Here is a 21400-nt window from a genome sequence, read left to right on the forward strand (position 1 = left end):
TTTTAACTTTAATTATTTTTTGGAATTCTCTTCCTACACATAAGTATTAACTATTTTGCAGAACAGTTTTTATAAGCGATAAGGTCGATCTTTGATCTCTTAATATTAAATATTTTATCCTTTACAAATATGATTTGTCGAACATCTAAAAACACAACAAACGATATCCCAAGCAATAAACAATATAAGTGTTAGTTGAATTAAAGGCATTATATATATTTTTTTTTTATATTTCCGAACTTTACTAACATTTGTATCGATAACCTTTGGTATCGAGTAATGATTGATTTTTTTTTAATGGATGGCTATGGTTTGAATGTCTAAAGGCCGACTCGTAAGTCGTAACATTACAACCCATTGTGTCTAACATTTGTCAAACTCTGCGAAACGTCAAACATCCCTAAAGACTTTCAGTAGAGTTGGGCTAAGAATAAAATATGTCGAAATCAAATATCTGTGTTGGCTTTTAATCGACATCAAATAGATTCACTGTGTGTCTTTGATAAAGTTACGGATTTTGTTCATCACTTTAACCTGAGAAGTTTTTATTTTCAAAATGATAGAACCTAACAGCATTAATTTGTCATCCTGTCGAATATGTTTATCGAACAAGAGACCCTTGTGTCCATTATTTAAATATAAGCTTTCTGGGAATTATGCAGAAATGCTTACAGCAATAGCAGACGTTAAGGTTAGCGTTTGTGTATATTTATTGCTCGGAAGTAGCAAATGCATTACCGGCATCACTATACTTCATAAAATTCTGCCAATACAAATTAGTATCGTGGTTTTTTCATGTTTTCATTTAAAGAAAACAAAACTGCGATATTGTTATATTCGTGTATTGTTTTCGAATTAAATTTGGCCAAAATAATTATATAGGTTTTCTAAAAAGGTGCAAATATTTTAATTGTTAAATGAAATACAAAATAACTAAAAAAAATATTTATACTAAAATATTCTAAACCTTCTAATTTATTGCTACAAAGTTATCGGTTTGTTTGGAATTTTAAATAAATACTTAATATTTTGTTATATTGTTAGGTTTCCTCAAATGATGGATTACCTGAGAAAATATGCAACAAATGTTGTACATCTTTGGAAAAGGCTTTTCTTCTCAAAAATGTTGCAGAGAGGTAAGTGCACATCAATAACTTTTAAGTAAAGTAAAATGAGCTAATTTATACTACAGTAAAAATTTAATGTATTATATAAATATTTATTTTTATAAAGTTTCAATTTATTGTCTATAAATTAAAGTAATTTTATTAAAGGTCTGACCGTGAGTTAAGGAAGCTAATTGCAAAAGCAAGTAGAAATGTGCCAACCAAAAAAATTGCATTTGATTCTTTTACTGATATAAAAAGTGAAATTGGACCTCTAACAATTAAAAATGAACCAAAATGGGAAATGGAAATAGATGTCCTCGATAACCCTAATGAAGTGGTAAAAGTTGAAACTATTGATGGTAAAGATATTGTTATAGCAGACACAGTTATAAGAAAAGTGGAGTCCGGAAATGGCTTTAATATATCTCGGGAAAATTCACAAACCTTCAATATTGATGTAAGTTAGTATTTGTAAACATTGTTAAATTTGTATGTATTTAATACTTTTTTAATCAATATTACTTATTAAACTAAGAATGTAGCAATGGGTAATAACAAAAAGTAAAAATGTGGTATTATTACTATGCACTTAATTTTTATATTTATTTATAAATGATTAGTGACTATTAATATAATGATTTGAACAATTCAAATTTAACTATAGTACTTTTAAGAAAGGATATTTATATATGTTATATATTTATGTATGTGTAAGTTGCCCATTAATATATTTGTATAATTTGTTATATTTATTATTTAATAAAATAATTATGATATAAGTACCTTATATTCTATTATTATAAACACATTGTCTATTAACATACAATGTAAATTTTTTTGTCATACTTCACTCCCATGTTATATATGCTAAATAAATATAAATATATACTTATATAACTTTTTTATTAAACAATAATAACTTGTAGATTTACAATTTAAGGCAGTACAATAAAATGTTTGAATATATCATGTTTATTCTAGGCTGAATATTTAGATGATGACATATATCAAGATGATGATGATGATGATTACGTCCCACCCTCAGAGAAGACGAAGAGTAAATTTAAAAAGCCAAAGTTGTCAGAAATAAAGGTGTTTAAGGCTAAAAAACCAGTTGTAAAAAAAGTAAGGGTTGTTAGACAATTTAAACTCGATCTTGATGAATCTTCTGGTGGTGATGAAAAGAAATCAACTACTATTACTTGTTGTAAGTATTTTTTAGTAATTTGTTGAAACTTTTTATTTAATACTATTTACCCATTTTATTTTAAACTATTTAAAATTAATAATTACATAATGGATGATCTGATAACACAAAACAATACATGTGAAATGCAGTTATATACATATACAGTTAAAGGTAAATTAAACATTATTTTTCTACATTTGATCAGACCCTTACTGAAACATTGCTTTATTTTGACAGATCCAATAATGAAAAATGGTGCTAAAGGACCACCAATACTCTTGAAGAGACCAAAAGATGCAACGTTATTGAAAATTCATCCAAATTACAAAGCCAGGGCTTCAGGAAAGTCTGATAGTAGGATTATAAGACGAGATATTTCTATAAGAAGGGTGAAGAATACAAAACCCATTTCAAAAGAAAGAGAAAAGCTTGTATGTCCAGTCTGTGGTATATTGACTTATACCCTTGGCAATCATATAGCAACTCATGAAGGTATGCAGACTATATATAGATTTATATATTACATAAAAAGTTAAATTTACATTTACATATTTTTGTTAGAATATCTCTTTTTTCATTTAATTCTTGATTTAGAACACATGTTATTATAATCTAAATGTTATGTAGGTTTTATTGTAGTTTTATTGACATTTAATGGTGATTCTTTCAGAAAAAAAGAAGTACACTTGCTCCGAATGCCCACGATCCTTTGTACAAAAAAGTAATTTATTAGTTCACCTTAAACAGCACACTGGAATTAAAGACCATATTTGTGAAATTTGTGGTGCAGGGTTCTACACACAGAAATCACTAGTAAGGTAACTAAAACATTTTTGATAGATAATATTTATTATCTAATACAGTGTTTTAGTTCAATTCAGACATTGATCTATTATAATTTTTTTTTTATAGGCATAACCTGATTCACAAAGGAGAGAGACCATTCCAATGCAATTTGTGTTCGAAAAAGTTTATTGCTGTAAGTAAACGTTTTTGTATTTAATATTATTATATTAGTAAATAAAATCATAATTACTATTTCTTTTAATAATATCTATTGCATTGGATTCCATTATGCTCTATCATGTATTCATAAGCTTAAAATACATTTATATTTCCAGCGTTGCGATCTAAACCGTCATCTTCGTATCCACGCTGGATACAAACCATTCAAATGCGCGACTTGCACCATGTCGTTCAATGCGAAGCACCAACTGCAAAACCACGAGCGTATGCACACCGGCGAACGCCCTTACTCCTGCCAAGTGAGTCTGAGTACTTAGTGATATGACTGATATATGTGATAACTGTTTTTTTCTAATAAACAAACACCTAATCAGTGATTACCATAACTGTAACTTCAAACTTAAGTGATGAGTTGTCAACAATGCATTAAAATCTGTCTTTTATTTAGACATATGATGACCATACTATCAAAAATGACGAATTTTCATACAAATTTGTTGTGACTGTTTGAGTACTTTTACTGGGGTAGAGGACTTAAAGTTTTATGAAAGATATTCATCTTGATATTTCTGCTAACTCGTCATAAACTTCATAGACCAGTGTGCATGTCTTAATTTTTTCCACTGTGTCAGAAAATGTGAATTGGTTTTTTTTTTGTAAAGCCTTTTGGTTTTTCGTTTTTGCTCGTTTTCGTGTTATCCATTCTACTCTGATTCAAAAATCATATGTTAACTCACTCAACATACATTACTGTAAATTGAGGATTAGCTAAATAATATATGTTCACAGCTTGTATAATTTTGAAAATTAAAATATATGATATTTCGTATTCATTATATAATTATATACCATTTAAATATTGCAATTGTTGCTTATCGTTAAATGTGTTGCTTCAATAATTCATCATCTCCCTGTCCATATCGTTAATCAATAATTAACGTTAGCAAATTGATATTTGAGGTGATCCATACATAAATAATATCGGTCATTTCCAGGTCTGCAGCGTGGCGTTCAGTTACAAGGTGAACCTGAACAACCACGTGTTCAAAGTGCACGGCATTAACCTGAAATTCAAGTCGATCCACACCGTGACCGACGAAGTGCTGCGGCGCGAGATGGGCATGCTGAACGAGGCGCGCGAGGCCATCGCGCACATCATGCCGCAGCTCGGCGACGTGCCCACGCCCGCCGCGCACGAGACCGTGCACCACACCACGGACTACAGCGTGTAGCGTGCGCACTAGTGGCCCGCCCGACGCGAGGCCATCGCGCACATCATGCCGCAGCTCGGCGACGTGCCCACGCCCGCCGCGCACGAGACCGTGCACCACACCACGGACTACAGCGTGTAGCGTGCGCACTAGTGGCCCGCCCGACGCGAGGCCATCGCGCACATCATGCCGCAGCTCGGCGACGTGCCCACGCCCGCCGCGCACGAGACCGTGCACCACACCACGGACTACAGCGTGTAGCGTGCGCACTAGTGGCCCGCCCGACGCGAGGCCATCGCGCACATCATGCCGCAGCTCGGCGACGTGCCCACGCCCGCCGTGCACGAGACCGTGCAACACACCACGGACTACAGCGTGTAGCGTGCGCACTAGTGGCCCGCCCGACGCGAGGCCATCGCGCACATCATGCCGCAGCTCGGCGACGTGCCCACGCCCGCCGCGCACGAGACCGTGCACCACACCACGGACTACAGCGTGTAGCATGCGCACTAGTGGCCCGCCCGACGCGAGGCCATCGCGCACATCATGCCGCAGCTCGGCGACGTGCCCACGCCCGCCGCGCACGAGACCGTGCACCACACCACGGACTACAGCGTGTAGCGTGCGCACTAGTGGCCCGCCCGACGCGAGGCCATCGCGCACATCATGCCGCAGCTCGGCGACGTGCCCACGCCCGCCGCGCACGAGACCGTGCACCACACCACGGACTACAGCGTGTAGCGTGCGCACTAGTGGCCCGCCCGACGCGAGGCCATCGCGCACATCATGCCGCAGCTCGGCGACGTGCCCACGCCCGCCGCGCACGAGACCGTGCACCACACCACGGACTACAGCGTGTAGCGTGCGCACTAGTGGCCCGCCCGACGCGAGGCCATCGCGCACATCATGCCGCAGCTCGGCGACGTGCCCACGCCCGCCGCGCACGAGACCGTGCACCACACCACGGACTACAGCGTGTAGCGTGCGCACTAGTGGCCCGCCCGACGCGAGGCCATCGCGCACATCATGCCGCAGCTCGGCGACGTGCCCACGCCCGCCGCGCACGAGACCGTGCACCACACCACGGACTACAGCGTGTAGCGTGCGCACTAGTGGCCCGCCCGACGCGAGGCCATCGCGCACATCATGCCGCAGCTCGGCGACGTGCCCACGCCCGCCGCGCACGAGACCGTGCACCACACCGCGAACTACAGCGTGTAGCGTGCGCACTAGCGGCCGGCCGCCTGACCGCCGGTCACGTGATATACCGTATCACGTGACCCGTCGCCCGGTCCACCGGTTTTGTGAATAAAATTTACAGCGTGTAGCGTGCCCACTAGTGGCCGGCCCGCCCGACCGCCGGTCACGTGATATACCGTATCCCGTGACCCGTCGCCCGGCCCACCGGTTTTGTGAATAAAATTGAAGTGCTGAGAGGAAAGCTAACGTGGTCAACGTTCGGTGCATATGAAAAGGATATCATATTTTTTGTGACCTATATTTCTGTGATGTTGAAACTTCCATGTAGGAACTTGTTTTTAATCCGATAATAAAAGTGTAGTTAAATATATTTTTATAGTTTAGCAATTTTATAAGAAGATAATTGAGCTGAAATTATGCGCAGTCCTAAGTAGAGGATAAATGTATATGATTACATAAGAGGTTTCAATAATTTAATTGGTTACATTTGTGTATCCAATTGTTAAAGAGAAGTTGAGAGAATACTGAAACACTTAAATATATATGTTTTAGGACTTTTAAATAACTTAGGAAAGAATAATTGCGTGAATATGATCCTGGCTCCCATTATTATTCTTCTTTGTATATAATTTTGACCATATTAAACAACATGTACATAAATATTAATTTAAGGCGTTGCAAAGGTTGTGTTTTAAAATATGAGAAGTCAATTTTTATTTCATTTTAAAACCTTAATACTATAATTTACTTATGAAAGTTTTGATTAGTTATAAATATTTTTAAAAAGTGAATAAACTGTTTAAATAATTGTTTTTATTATTTATTAAATAACAATGCATAATTGAATTCTATTGTCAGCTCCCACGTAATATACAAAAAAATATTTCGTCTTAAATAAATGCAACAACATTTTTCGTAATAATTATTAAATACCATAATTAATCCTATTGTGTCCAAAACAACAAATTATGCAATAACAATAATATAAAAATCACAAATAAAAGTTGTCGAGATTTAAAGTAGAAAAACAATAATTAGTGTCAATATAATATTTTATTTTATTGACTTTGGTTTTCTTTTCGTTTACTATTCTTATAGTTCTGTAGGTTGGTGCATTTTTGCACAACACAGTATAATTTATAGTCATTATGTTATAACTATAGACATAACTAAAGAGATCAATTTTAAGTCAATATTTTGATATTTATACAAAATCATTGTATTAATAAATATTTTTATGAGATGACTTAATTAAAATTAAGATTTTTAATCGTTTTATTATATAATACTTTAACATGTTTCACAGTCAACATGATTCTCTAGAACGTGATCTTCCATAAGCTGATCGTTAAATTTTGTCAATAGTTATTTCAGTCCGTGTAGTCTCTAATGCACATACATCCGACAGTTACGAGTTTCTTCACGGCGACCCATCTCTTCATGAGATCATCGGGTAGTTCATCCTGAGATTCCTCGTCAGTGTTACGCTTTCTTTTTAACACAGTTATCTGTGAAAAACAGTGTTATTTTCAATTAATATATTTCATTTAAATTCATTACTATATATTTTAACTTATTGTTTCCTCAAGCCCTTTCGGCTTGGGGAAACAATAAGTTTATTACGAAATTAATAATTTTTATATTCGGCAAATTTTGTTTTATGTTTAACAATACAAATGATTTCATAATGGATTATATGTGAATCTTGTAATCGATTTGAGAGTGTTTTGGAATATACTTTATACAGTAATTTTATAGACACATAAATGCATTTTAATAGCATATTTTCAAGTTTTTACAAATTAATATGGTATAGTAACCGTCTCTACCATAGGGGCCTACAGGGCACGTACCCAGAGCCACCATCCTGAAGAACCAATAATTTATCTAACACGTTGACTACTATGTATATGATCATAATTGTAAAAAATAACGAAAATATTTATCAAAACGCTAGTGACGATAGTCCATATTAAAAGTTGAAAGTTATAAACGCGCTCTTCGTGTTAGAAATGATATAATCAAATTACATAGAATTTACGAAAATTACCGCATGCACAAGAACCCCAGCATAGCTGGAGATGACTCTGAGTATAGTAGTAAACTAGTAGGCGCCGCGGTTTCGCTCGCGTTTTAGAATGTTGATTGTTGTTGTTCCGCAAAGAAAGTAGCCTATGGCCTTTTCTAGACTTCAAGTTTGCTTCATACCAAATTTCATCAAATTCGGTTCATCGGTTTGGTCGTGAAAGAGAGTCAGACAGACAGGGGTACTTTCGCATTTATGATTTTAATAAAATACATTTAAATACTTACGTTATGAAAACGTTTGTGGCAACCATAGGGTGAGGGGCATAGGCTTTTATTGCAGATTCTGGTTTCGATGGAGCGAGGAAAATAATCGTCACCCAAAATAATCGGTTTCTTCTAGAAATTATGAAAGCGTTAAAATAACACATCAAAGATTGATTGAAAGATGATTAATTTATGAGGGTTTTAATATATACTTACGGTTTCCTCTTCACAACTACAAGGTATATCTTTTCCATCTCCTTGCTGAAACAAACATGTAATTTATTTAAAAACAAAAAAAACTATTTCACTTTTGCCGTTAATTATGTTTAGTGAACAATTTGAACTATTATAAAATTGCCATCAATTATACGTTAAGTAATTGTGTCTTACAAATTCTTACATAGAAGTTTTTCTGCGCTATAATTTTCTCCCTAATTCTGTCATCACCAACTGACTACAGAATACAGTAGGTGAGAATATTACTTTGCATTCCACAAAATTATTTTGTAACAAATTCTCAATATACTATTATATAAATGACAATATAGTTACAACAATTCGTGTTTTTTTACAAACACAAACGAACCACTAATATTAGCAGAAACGCCTCAAATTCATAGAAATGTTTGGTGACAACTGCGCTATATTTGTTCTTTATTGACAACAAATATCCAGTATCGTTTGTATGACGGTTTATTGTACAAAACAGTGTTTATTTAAGAGTTAACCGCTAGGCCAAACATTAAACAAAATGTTTTTGAATATTATAGATATATACACCTAGATCTTTATTTTGCATTTGTATCGTGGCGGTAACCAAATCGATCAAAAGTAAAGATTAAGCTGTATACTTACACCATATTGCTCCCTTTTAATATTTCCTCTCCTAGTCCTTGTTTCGACGGAATTGTCTAATAAAATAATATCGTTTCTTATCATATTGGCGTAGTCTACTATAAATGCTGGTAATTCTTCAGTATTAGCATTAGGGTCGAAAGGCTCAGTGACATATGTTACTCCTAGTTCAGCATCGTCCATGTCATTGTTTAAAGCTCTTTGTAGAACATAGTTTTGTCTCATACGGGTTCTCTGATTTTGAACCATAAACTCATCAATATTGGATGTCTTTTTGAAAGCAAGTGTTGGAACTGATAGTTGTATAGTGATCAGAGCAGCGGCACATGTTTGAAACAGCAAAAGTGATAATCTTATCTGCAAATATCCGTTTAATTTTAAATCAACAAACGAGTAATTTTTTTTGGGTTTTTAACGAAAACTACGAATTAACACAAATTATTAAAGCAAATAAGAATAAAGTCATGAGAAACGGGTAAACCCTACCATGGTTATAAATATCTTGACTGCTGCTGTTACAGGAATGATCATAGATTTCATTTTCTCTACTTTATATACCATGATTTGATTGAAAGGTGTTTGAATAGGTCCATTAGTGTCGAATAACTTGATCGTAATTGATACTGGCATTTTAGTAAAGGTATTAAATGATACCATTTCATTGTCTCGATATGCTATTGTTTCTTGATATTGTTTGGTTTACTTAAGAGAGATTTTATCTTCCAAGTTTTTCTCGTGCTTATATCAGAATTTGCTATAGATATCGACATAGGCACGTATGTACCTCTAACGCCGGGATGTGCAATTGTAGTCGGAATACTAAGTTACCAAATATATATAGTGTATTTATGAAATTTATTATGAATACATGAAATATATGTTTCTATATCAACCTTTGTCAATTAAATCATTCATTTTAATAAATTAGAAGACGTTTTGTTGGTTTCCTTACCGAAAAAACGACTATACCGATTTAGGTACATAAAACTTATAACAGAAGGCGCTACGTGTGTCAAAAAGGTTTCAAGCAAGTATGTAAAACATTATTATGCAGTACAATTTTTGCTGACAGTTTTGAATATACTATATAGAACTCTGTTATACAAGTGTTTAAACGAATTGACAATGCTGTAGTTGGTACGAGAGGATTACAACTTCATATTTGTCTCTAAGGGACTAGCATAGAAAACTTTATGTTGTATACGCAATGGGTTAAATAAAGATATATTTTTTTTATTTACCGTGAAACCGTCATAATTATTGTTATTGAAAATATTAAGGATTAGGTATATCATGGAATGGTTAAATATAGATACGACTGTAAAACTATGAACATTGTGTCATTTGTGTCTATTTTAATTTATATCTATACTTATAATAAATCTGTAGAGATGTCAATTCTGTACATAAAATATTTTTACAAAATAACTATCAGGGGGTGATCAGGGGTCGATACTGATGGCAAAAATGCAATCAGTAAAATTTTTGTCTGTCTGTCTGTCTGTCCATATAACCGTTATAGAAACAAAAACTACTCGACGGATTTTAACGAAACTTGGTGCAATTATTTTTCATACTCCTGAGCTGGTTATAGTATACTTTTTATCACGTTAAAGTCCATAGGAGCAGAGCAGTGAAAGGAAATGTCTGAAATACGGGAGAAGTTACCCCATATTTTGACCTTCCGTCCCGTGTTTAGCCTTAATGGTTAAAGCTATACAGAAATCACGTACTACGAAAGTGTTCTCCCTAAAATTATACAAAAAATATCCCATGACAGCCTATGTCTATCTTTTGTGGTTGACTCACAATAACACGTGTCACTCCCAATAGCGTAGTAGTTCGAGGCTTTCTGATTATATTTGTCTATTCCTACGATTATAACACTCTCAATCATCCCAAATTACAAAAGTTAACAGTATTAACTATTCCATAAAAAAAAATCATAGAAATCGGTATAGAAACACCAAAGTTATACATAAAATACGCTAATAATAAAGCTATCGCACGTCAGTACTAAATCTATACTATCATATAAATCTCTAGAGTCTGTCTGTACACTTATTTTTGTCGTAATTCGTCATAACTGTGTTCTTTGGCTGACTTAATTTTTTCCATTTTTGAAATTTTTGTGTGTCTGTATCTTTATAAAAATTGGCATACAGGAAAAACATGAAAAAAACCTACTTGCGCAAATCATAGGCGATCTATACATACAAAAGTATATATAGATAGCCAAAAGGATGTTTTTGTATGTGTGTCATCGATAAATTCAGAAACTATTTGATCGATCATTATGAAAATTGGTATGTTTATCTATTGTTTTATGGAGAAAGTAATTATTTCATCCGTATCATTAAAAATAACCAACAGATGGCCCTTACGCGTATCACCATGCACTTATATTCCGATCAACCGATAATTATAAAATATGAAATAAAAAATGAAAATCTATTCAAAAAGCATAACAACTAACTTAATTTCCGTCATATGCCAATAAACATAAAATAACCACAACAATAATAATTGTCATTTTAAAATGAGATAATTATTATAAATTACATATATGGGAAGAAGTGATTAGCTGTTCTGATTATAAGAAAGTAAATAATAATCATTATTGGTAAGTATACTCATAACTCCAATAACAATGAATCTTTAGTATAAAATGTAAACGTAAGACACATAACAAAAAAAAACAACTTATTTATATAAATTGAAACCACCATGCCATTGAAGAAATAGAAGATCGGAATATCAACAATATATGCGTAGCGTCATCCAAAAGAGCTACGGAAACAACACACCAACAAGAAATACGTTTAGAAACAAATAGAATCCGAATTTCTACTTTAAGAGCTGCCAAAACAGTTAGTCAACGAATGATCAAGTTCCAGATCTTCGAACAAGCATCTTTATCGAGAGATACTGATAAACCTGACAAGCCCAATGACTGGATGATGAACGATTAAAATAGACTAAGTCAAGAACTAGAACCAATCTTAATAAATCAGCCTTCAATTACTATATAGGTTATGACAACAAGATGAATCCCGATGTGATCATTGGTTCAATGAATATAGTATGCCCATATTGTCACGCTAAATAAACTGATGGTATATGCTACTCCACTGGTAAAATGTATTTACCACAACTGGTTGAATCACCAGAACCTCTTCTTACCTACGTGACGGGAACTATTAAGGAGTCTAAATATTTCCTTCAGTATATTAGATATTACAATTCATGCTTTTAAATGACATCTTTTGGAGCAACAAATATTGTACAATACAATAATTTCGCGTCTACCTTTAAAGTGTATCATGATTGGTTCACTTCTTCCAGTATCTAAATAAAATCCCCAATCTCTAGACATTTATTTCACGGACAACGTAGAAAAAAATTGATCTTCGATGCATGTACAGTACCACAACTAAGCGAGAAATAATCGCTAAATTTAGGATTATGCCTAAAACTGCTCTAGAAAGTGAAAAAACAAATGATTCAAAGTAATTATCAATGCAGATAGAACGCAGAGCATAAAATACACAAAAACAATCAAGGTGTCGCTGAAAAATATCAATCGTATGACAATTATTATGATTATGCGAGCAGTAGATGGATATCATCTCGGACTGTATCAAAATAATCTCACGACTGGCTCTGTGACATCGAAGAGTTAGATTTTATGCGTATCGTATAATTAGAGATAATTAATCTAACCATATTCTGAAGTATCTCGCATGTTTCTTGATTATTTGTACATTCTATCAGTAATTAATTACAAAATTAAAAATTAAAAAAATATTTTTCTACGACTAATGCCCAGCGAAGCGGGCGGGTATAGCTAGTCACAAATAAAATAAAATGAATTATTACTTTTTTTTGATCAGTCAGTTCAACATTTAAGATATGATAGACTAATTGTGTATGTAGAAATTGATTAATCATTAATAATTTATAATCATAATTGTTTTAAATCAATGAAATGTCCTTGATTTGCGAATAATAATATTCATAACGTACTTAATTATACATATGTCGATGTTTCAGTTAAACGACTATTCGGTGTTTTGGTAGGTAAATGCTAGCAACCAGCTCCGGCTTCGTACGGGTGCTAATACTAAATATACTACAGAATGACATTTCAATTACATGCTGTAAAGGGCCATATTTATTTATATTTAAGGCTTAATGTATTTAAGATACTTAACCCTTTCACCGCCAGACTTTTTACCGATTGCCCCCGGCACATTTAACAATAAAGTAATACCTACAACAAATAGGGTTGTGGGTAAATTTTTTTATGTTGATGTCGATATTTCGGTATAATGATGATATTGTATTTACGAGCTTGGTTAACCAACAACTACATACATACTTACCTACTACAGTATACTCTACTACTACTACTGAATGAAAATTTAAAAAATGATACATTACAATTATTATTATAATTTTTATATATCTAAGTCGACAAACAAGCGTAGGGCTCACCTGATGGTAAGTGACAACCGTAGCTTGTAACACTAAAAACTAAAAGCAAATAAGACTAAAAAAACTAAAATAAAAATTATAATTACTGTTCATCAATAATAAAATCTTCGTCTGACACAAATTCATCATTGTCATCACCTTCTAGAATCCGTATTAATTATTCAGCAGTCGTCATGGTAATTAAAACAGAAATATAAAACTATTACAAAAACACGCGCAACACTAATTGAAAGTTCCATACGGTTGTGACGTCATGAACGGTCGTGTTTATCCGACACAGGCGCTGGCTATATTAGCAAAATGGACACAGTCTAGGGATGGGAATTTGCATTTATAGTTGTCCATACAGAAATAACTAAATCGCTAATTTCTTAGAAAAATATATATTTACACAGTAAAAACAACACGTTAAGTTGGTCTTTAATACAATATTTTTGTTAATAAATATTCCATATCTTATAATTTTTTAACATTATGTCTCATCACTACGGTCGGATAAATACGACACAGGGGTTGGAAGTCAATGCATTTTCTCCTGAATAATATTAGTAAATTTACCGTAATGAAATAGTATTTTATTTTGTTTCTTGATATAGTAAATGTGAATTATAAGACCAAATAAAAGGTTGAATAGATAAACTTTCGAAAAAAAAAATATTTTAGGCTAAAACATCATAATACCTTTAGAAATTGAATACATAATAGACAGGGTTTTGCGTCGGATAAATCCGACTCAGGCGGAATGAGCTCGAAATGTTTTGTCGGATAAATCCGACTCTGGCGGTGAAAGGGTTAATTGGATAAGGATTAATGATTATGCTGTATTGCTTAATATAATAGTTTCGTAAGTAAGCCAATATTTCTTGTAAAAAGTAAAGGATGAAAATGGATATTTTTGACAATTCCTAAAAGATGGGCATATACCATCGCGGACTATTTTGTACACCTTGGAAGGTGTGATCTATTACGAAGGGTTCAGCCAGTTATTTAAAATTAAGCAAAAACCGTGTTTATTTATGACATCATGACATCACATTAGAAATCTTTAATATATAATGCATATTTTATGCATAGAAACATACCTATTGATTTTTTTTTTTTAAAACGCATCAAAATCCTTTACGTTGTTTTAAAGATACATAGGGACGGGATACTATAGTCATAAAAACAATAAAATTTCCTTATTTGTTGTTAATTTTTTTAATGAAATGAAAAAAATGTTATGTATACTAATCTAACATAAATACTTATAAAATAAGCAAAGAAAGTTAGACATTATTTTTAAGTAAGTTTTTATAATCAAATATAAGAAATTTAATATTAAATGAACTCATTACTGAGGGCGTCTATATCTAATAATATATCACGGCTAAACGAGAAGGTTGGATAAAGAAAATTGTCTGTCTTTAACTCATCAATAAATAAAACAACTGTTAAATTTAACATTTTAATAACACTAAACATAACATTCAAAATGTTACGTTTCATAAATTAACATCAACAAGTAGTTCTTTGTTTTGCATTACTTTGACGGCTTTTGCGAAAGCCAATGCACCTTGCGGCCCTTGAAAATAGTCCAATGGTTCTCTCTCTGTTTTAATTCCATGCAAACGTAAAATAAGATCTTTCATCAATATTTGTTCTTGCTTTAATACCTCTTCGTTCATTACAGTTACGGGTCTGCGGTCAATCAAAACACCGTGTTTTTTTAGGCAGTGCCTGTTAAAGTCTCGCTTATAACTATAAGGCTGCGAACAAAGCTGAAAGAAAAAAAAGCATATATCAATTATTACATTTTAATTCATTCATTGAGAAAACACAATAATATATTGAGTGAACCAACTTTAAGAAGCTTACATAAACCAGATTTTAACCCCTCGATAAGTGGTGCAATAATAATTTCAATAATCATTTATTTATCTAGCAGTATCAATGAGCGATGTAACCACTTCCCAGCAGGTAAATCTGGTAAACAATGCAATAAGCATTGTCCATATGGATGGACAGATGGATGGAAGAATGGGCGACTAACTAAGACAATTTCTATTTTATACCGAAATATCATCACATAAATATTATTTATAATATTTTCTTCAATTCAATTAAATTCTTAGTTTAATGGCGTTTAGTTGTGCCGGCAGGGCACAGATTATTTCGCCAATGTCACGTAGGATGGAGAAGACACGAATGAGATTGATCGGTACAGTTGAGACACTAAACTCAATTGAATTTTAAAGCCAAGAATAGTAGTATTAAAATATTTTCTTTTACTGAAGTGTACTGCGGAAATCATCCATCAATTGACATGCAACGAAAAAATGTTTTATTTTTCCCCCGAAAACTGTCCAAATATTAAGCAAATGGTCATCCATTGAAAACGCATTTTTAAATTTATTTATATATATATATCCTCCTCGTTGCTTGCATTTGTAAAAACCGTTTCTGTTTGATCACTATTTCGTGGTATCGGTTCGCCGTGACATCGGTTCGCCGTGACATCGGTCGTTAAGTTTGAGAGGGAAAGATGTACGTTCATGTCTAACAGTTAGTTAGTACCTATTTGTGATTGTCAAATTGACCGATAATTAATAGCACATTCCGGCACTGATTCAACTGTTGACTAAGTGAAAATATTGCACATAACAGTTGAGTCAGTATAAAGCATTAAATCTAGTATCTCCGACTGCCATAACCAAGATCTGGTTTGACTTAAAGTTCAAATACATGATATGACAAAATAAATAGAAATATAAAAAAAAATCAAGACTATAATTTACGATATAAAGAAGCGGTAGATTTGGTAAATAAGTTGAAAAGAGGTTTAGCTTATAAACAGAAGTAGGAAAACTTAAAGAAAGAAAATTGTTCTTATAGAATGACTAATAGAAGTGAAATGATACAACAACAACAACAACAACAGCTTGTAATTCCCACTGCTGGGCTAAAGGCCTCCTCTCCCTTTGAGGAGAAGGTTTGGAACATATTCCACCACGCTGTTCCAATGCGGGTGGGTGGAATACACATGTGGCAGAATTTCTATGAAATTTGTCACATGCAGGTTTCCTCACGATGTTTTCTTTCACAGCACGAGATGAATTATAAAGACAAATTAAGCATATGAATCAGCGGTGCTTGCCTGGGTTTGAATCCGCAATCATCGGTTAAGATGCATGCATTCTAACCACTGGGCCATCTCTACTCAATGTGAAATGATAAGATGTAGTTAAGTGAATACAGTCATTAGTTATTAAAGAAAATTCATTAGCTGTTCTCGGTCGAGCATACAGGAAAAAAAAACATGTAACATAAAGATTAATAAAGTTCTAAGTACAGTTAAACAATAGTTGTGTCATTAATTACGCATCGTATGGACATCCTAGCTGTATGGCGACACAAAGCAGATAATATGTAATTAGGTAGCTTTTGTTACCGCGCGGTACTTTACCTACGTCCAAATGCCGCCACGGGTATTAACAGGATAATACTAGTGGCATCAGGATAGCAGGCTACCTTTGATAAAGAAGCATGATCCAAATCATACTTTAATCCTGGGTAAGGTTAGGACAGGCAAGAAAACTGAGATATTTCTATTATTTAAGTAATAAATATGCTGACTGGGGAAATATATATAGTATATATCTAGTTCAAGTATATATATTTTTAGAACCAGAAGTAGGAAGTAGGTTAACCTCCAAATAAATTGTCTTTAATTTAAAATAACAATCTACCACAATAGAAAAACATTTAGTCTACAACACAAATAACCATCAATAATCACATTACACCGTAATAATTATATTCGCCATCTCAATGTGTGAGCCACGAATCTCCCGCCTTTTTTTTTAAAGGGAATTTGTGTGACTTGACGCAGATGTTGCTTGTTTATTCCAACAAATAGACTAGGTTTAAATGTTGTGATTACCTCTAAATTGTCTAAGTGACATCATCGCAGGTCCGGGAAAAATGACTTGCTCGATTTTCATACTGTTAATGAGCATGACGCGGTATCAAGCCTACTAGAATTATGTGGTTATGACTTATGTTCATGAAAATCATACAGACGTAAGTCCGCTCTTGTATATTTTATGTCAAGCTTGTGAGGAATAAACATTAATTTAGGATTATTTTTATTGGGATTATGATTAGTTATGAAAGTATTGTGATCCCGATCTGCGGTTCTACACCAACGCGTCATTTCCACGGTTCCATATCATTTAATTTTCATGTTATTCTCAATAGTTATAAGTTTTTAGCTGTCACTCCTGCCAGCCTTGGAAAGTATGGTAAACCATTAATCCTTGTGCATATATTCTCTAATGAGTTAGATTGCCGCGAGGTATTTAAAGTAAAGGAATTTTGGTCTATCTTAAACTGTTGGCTAGCTCGGTTGAAAATGTCCCTCAAGCCCGTAATCAGTAAGAAGGACATCAATCCTCAATTATAAGTTTTTTTTATTATGATAACGTCTGCATTATCATAACACTGCCTAACATTAAACATAATGATAGTACATTATAAGAGCTATTGATGTATCGATATTTTATCGATAGTTCTGCAACACAGATAGGATAACGACAGGAATTTGCGAGTATACGTACCTCGCACTTGTAAGGTCTCTCTCCAGTATGCACGCGGTAATGGTGTTGGAACGCGTACTTTGTAGCGAAAGACATCTTGCACATTTCACAGTTGAATCGCTTTGCAAAATTGTGTATGAGCATGTGTCGGTGTAGACCACTTTTCTAAAATAAATACGAAAATACAATTACTTTTGTATTATTTTAATTATTGGATCGATTGAGTTGTTAAGACATGAAATCTTAATTAACTAACAAGATTACTTTCGCATTTATAATATAATTTAGAACTTAATCTGATGACTTATAAACAGTATTTTATTTTTTCTTCGCTATGATAATTAATTAAATAATTAATTAAAAATAATACCATACCCATTTGAAGGTTTTCTCGCAAATTTTACAGGTAAATTCTCTGATGTCCGTATGAGCTACCATATGTCTGAAACAATATTAAGATTCAAACACACAAATTGGCTATACAATTTAAATTATACGTAAAAGAAAAGTTTTAATATTTATGAAAGTTAATTTAATACCATTTAATTTACCACGACATAAGTTAATTTAACACGACATATAATGCTTAATGCATTATATGTCGTGTTAAGAAATCATATTATATTATAGAAATCATATTTCACGGTTCACAATATTTCGACAGTTTACAATCTGACGTGAGAGATTGTAATCTAACGAATTTTGTGACCTAAACCTATACAACTTGGGAACCATCAACCAACACACCTGTAAGCCCCCAGGTGTTGCAGATGTCCATAGGTGTTTATATTTACTTTCTATGAGGCAAGCTTACTATTCATTTGCCTATAAACTTAAAAAAAAAACTTCTATTACCCATCATTCATCATCATTCACAAGAATGATGCCCAATATGGAACATAACATTTTTCAAGGTTCAGTTCTCAAGGCTATTCATAGGCAATAGCCTATTGGCGATGTATGGAATGGTCCACATATGACATAAAAAATCCTACCTCGCTAATGCTCCCTTAAAATAAAAACTGGCAATGCAGTGGTCACACTTAAATTTTGGATCCACAAAATGCGTCTTCATATGCGACTCTAGCTTTTGTTTTGTATAAAAGCTTCTGTTACAGTTGTTGCAGCTAAACTTTCTTTCAGCTAAAAAAATCATGTAATTCACAATTCATTAAAAAAACTATCGTTAAAATTATTTTTCAAATCAGAAAGAAAAATATAGTAGTTTTTACTATAAATATTATATTTTATTTTATATCATGATAGCATAAAACTGTTCATCAATGAAGACGGCACGGATACAAAAACAGCCTGTATTAACAGATATTATCTAGTTTGTATGTTTCTTACTTTCTTGTCCGGATGGACGGACGGACTGGGGGCATCCCTAAAACTCCGTAAGCCCTACTCGAATCTAGGACTCGATATTGTGGAGCTATTTTGCATAAAAGCGTGCCTTCGTAAGTAAACAGATCTACATAATTCATTATTTTAAAATTAAATAACAAATTATTCATTAATTATATTTGTTAATTATAAAAAATAAAAATTTAACAATTATCATTCACCTGTATGCTGTAATATATGACTCTTTATAGCTTTAGTCTTTTTCCCACAGTATGGACAAATATCTTCTCTCAGTGTGTTTGGTTGGCCTTGGATTTTACTTTGTTGTTTGTTTGTTTTTCGAATGTTAGTTTTTATTAATCTCAAATCTTTCCGATATACTGGTTTTAAACAAATACTTTTTTTAACATTGTCTTAAATAAAAAATAAACATTGTATTATATAAGCTGTACCTTTATTAGATTATATCGTTTCAGACTGAAGAATTGAAGATCCTAAGTTTGAAATAACATTATAGCCGTCTAAACAATTATTCTTTAAAAAAAATCTCAATATTTAGACAATATTTACAAATTCAATGTTGATAGATCCATGTTTTGTGAGGCAAGTACAATGTCCTACACTTAAACTCTTTTTGGTCATATCACATCTACTATGCATTAGATTTTGAGACTGATAAAATAGAGACCACTTTTGTTGTATACTGTACTGCAAGTATGTATACTAAATAAGTTGGTATATACCCTAGGTAATTATCTAGTCTCTTTAGACCTGTCTGCAGTGAGCATCTATCTTTTAGCAAGGTATCAGATCATGTCAAATTCAATTATCATAGTAGTTAATATCTTTTTAACCAAGCAGTCACATTTTATAAAAATTAAGAACAGGTGAGTGAAAAATTTGCACCTTTACTTTTTCTTTTCTGTTTCTTCTTGATTCTATAATCTTCATGTTTCAAACTTGTATCACTTTCTGACAATTCCATCTGTAAATTAAGAATATACATATGTTGTTAATGTTTTACTGAATAATGAAAAGTATGTTAAATTTATTTGGTATTTATCAATACTCCAGTTTTAGAATTAATTAAAATCATGAAACAATATTTGCAGGGGGTATTCAAATGTGGATAGATAAAATTTTTATTGAAAAGAGGCAAATGTGTGTTATAAGTGGTCACTACCAGTCATATTTAATATTAAACATCAGTTAGGTTGCTACCAACCGTCTGAATTAAGATATCCCTTGTCACAAACAGTTAACATTTAATATATGCAAAATACTTACATAGTCATGCTCATCATTTTCATATTTCACAGATTTCAAAAAGTCTTCTACTGGTAGGGGTTCTTTTTCTTTATCCTTATTTAATCGTTTTATTAAAGTATTATTATAATAGATACTATCACTTTCATTTTTAATAATACTACAATTGAAGTCAGTATTCAAACCTTTTTTATCAACTTCAAGCATAAGCCCAACTTCATCTATAGAATTAAATTTTAACACTTTCTTAGTTTTATTCAGCTTTACATCAGACCTGGAATGAGAAAAATTACATCTGCACAATCACTTTAATTAATTATATATTTTTTTTTGGATTATCTTCATAAATGTTGAGAATTAGTACAATAAAACAATTTATGAGTTATATGAAATATTTAAAGGCCCACCTTTCAATCAACAGTTTGAAATCATAGAAATCTTCAAGTTTTTTGCGGCATGACTGGCATATCATATCAGTACTCCCTTTCGCAATCTAAAAAATGTTAAATATATTTTGGTACTTATTTAAGCTGTCTCATTAATTTATATTTATTTAACAGTAAGTAAGTATGCATAATAATATCCATGCCTTTACATTTGAGATAGATGCTATCATTGAAGCACAATTTACACCGCTATCACTATCATTTAAAGGATACAATATTTCTTGGTTTTCTAAGCATATTCTACAAGAAGTCATTTTATAGAAAATTATTAAGCATTAAATAGCGGTTAGATACTTCGATAATATATTGCTTCTCGTTAAAAAAAACTTGCTCTTTAAATATTTATGTTGCACGCTTTATTAAAAAATGCACGATTATCAGTTAAATTATATTGTTTAATAAATAAAAATTAAAACTAAAAAGATTATGACAATTTGATGTTATG

The 21400-nt window shown here is 33.0% G+C and overlaps 4 protein-coding genes across 6 annotated transcripts; 2 read left to right on the forward strand and 2 right to left on the reverse strand.

The window, feature by feature from the left end:
- The first annotated feature begins 362 nt into the window (after positions 1-362).
- LOC124530401 (zinc finger protein 43-like) lies at positions 363-4808 on the forward strand. Of its 2 annotated transcripts, XM_047104564.1 has the most exons (10): positions 363-691; positions 1045-1136; positions 1275-1566; positions 2091-2316; positions 2536-2790; positions 2969-3116; positions 3211-3277; positions 3420-3563; positions 4260-4406; positions 4527-4808. In XM_047104564.1, the coding sequence occupies exons 1-10, from the start codon at positions 557-559 to the stop codon at positions 4614-4616; spliced, it is 1596 nt and encodes a 531-aa protein (XP_046960520.1). In that variant the 5' UTR covers positions 363-556; the 3' UTR covers positions 4617-4808. The 2 variants fall into 2 exon arrangements, with proteins under 2 accessions (XP_046960520.1, XP_046960519.1); XM_047104563.1 differs by having other exon boundaries at positions 4260-4808.
- A 147-nt stretch (positions 4809-4955) lies between these two features.
- Positions 4956-6476, forward strand: LOC124530403 (mucin-2-like). Its single transcript, XM_047104565.1, has 2 exons — positions 4956-5756; positions 5865-6476. Exons 1-2 carry the CDS (start codon positions 4978-4980, stop codon positions 5893-5895), a joined length of 810 nt encoding a protein of 269 aa, XP_046960521.1. The 5' UTR covers positions 4956-4977; the 3' UTR covers positions 5896-6476.
- Positions 6477-6990: 514 nt separating this feature from the next.
- LOC124530469 (prothoracicotropic hormone-like) lies at positions 6991-9328 on the reverse strand. The gene is made up of 4 exons (XM_047104649.1): positions 9309-9328; positions 8823-9179; positions 8184-8228; positions 6991-7183 (listed from the first exon to the last, which is right to left on the reverse strand). Exons 1-4 carry the CDS (start codon positions 9309-9311, stop codon positions 7046-7048), a joined length of 543 nt encoding a protein of 180 aa, XP_046960605.1. The 5' UTR covers positions 9312-9328; the 3' UTR covers positions 6991-7045.
- Positions 9329-14752: 5424 nt separating this feature from the next.
- LOC124530276 (putative zinc finger protein 840) lies at positions 14753-21393 on the reverse strand. Of its 2 annotated transcripts, none has more exons than XM_047104350.1 (9): positions 21105-21393; positions 20917-21002; positions 20531-20783; positions 20150-20228; positions 19465-19656; positions 18892-19039; positions 18272-18338; positions 17918-18061; positions 14753-15079 (listed from the first exon to the last, which is right to left on the reverse strand). In XM_047104350.1, exons 1-9 carry the CDS (start codon positions 21207-21209, stop codon positions 14804-14806), a joined length of 1350 nt encoding a protein of 449 aa, XP_046960306.1. In that variant the 5' UTR covers positions 21210-21393; the 3' UTR covers positions 14753-14803. The 2 variants fall into 2 exon arrangements, with proteins under 2 accessions (XP_046960306.1, XP_046960305.1); XM_047104349.1 differs by having other exon boundaries at positions 21099-21393.
- Between the last annotated feature and the right edge of the window lie 7 nt (positions 21394-21400).

Source organism: Vanessa cardui, chromosome 6 (genome assembly GCF_905220365.1).
Source record: "Vanessa cardui chromosome 6, ilVanCard2.1, whole genome shotgun sequence".
Classification (NCBI taxonomy): Eukaryota; Metazoa; Arthropoda; class Insecta; order Lepidoptera; family Nymphalidae; genus Vanessa; species Vanessa cardui.

Excerpts from the sequence above, each read along its gene's own strand:
- LOC124530401 (XM_047104563.1), top strand. The coding sequence starts at position 557 with ATGATAGAACCTAACAGCATTAATTTGTCATCCTGTCGAATATGTTTA. Across the intron at positions 2,317-2,535 it reads ATCAACTACTATTACTTGTT|ATCCAATAATGAAAAATGGT; the intron begins GTAAGTATTTTT and ends TTATTTTGACAG. Across the intron at positions 2,791-2,968 it reads TCATATAGCAACTCATGAAG|AAAAAAAGAAGTACACTTGC; the intron begins GTATGCAGACTA and ends TGATTCTTTCAG.
- LOC124530276 (XM_047104349.1), bottom strand. The coding sequence starts at position 21,209 with ATGACTTCTTGTAGAATATGCTTAGAAAACCAAGAAATATTGTATCCT. Across the intron at positions 19,040-19,464 it reads TCATATATTACAGCATACAG|CTGAAAGAAAGTTTAGCTGC; the intron begins GTGAATGATAAT and ends TGATTTTTTTAG. Across the intron at positions 18,339-18,891 it reads TTTAAGGGAGCATTAGCGAG|ACATATGGTAGCTCATACGG; the intron begins GTAGGATTTTTT and ends ATATTGTTTCAG.
- LOC124530469 (XM_047104649.1), bottom strand. Across the intron at positions 8,229-8,822 it reads TTAAAAGGGAGCAATATGGT|CAAGGAGATGGAAAAGATAT; the intron begins GTAAGTATACAG and ends TGTTTGTTTCAG. Across the intron at positions 7,184-8,183 it reads GTAGTTGTGAAGAGGAAACC|ATAACTGTGTTAAAAAGAAA; the intron begins GTAAGTATATAT and ends TGTTTTTCACAG.
- LOC124530403 (XM_047104565.1), top strand. The coding sequence starts at position 4,978 with ATGCGCACTAGTGGCCCGCCCGACGCGAGGCCATCGCGCACATCATGC. Across the intron at positions 5,757-5,864 it reads GATATACCGTATCACGTGAC|CCGTCGCCCGGCCCACCGGT; the intron begins CCGTCGCCCGGT and ends GTATCCCGTGAC.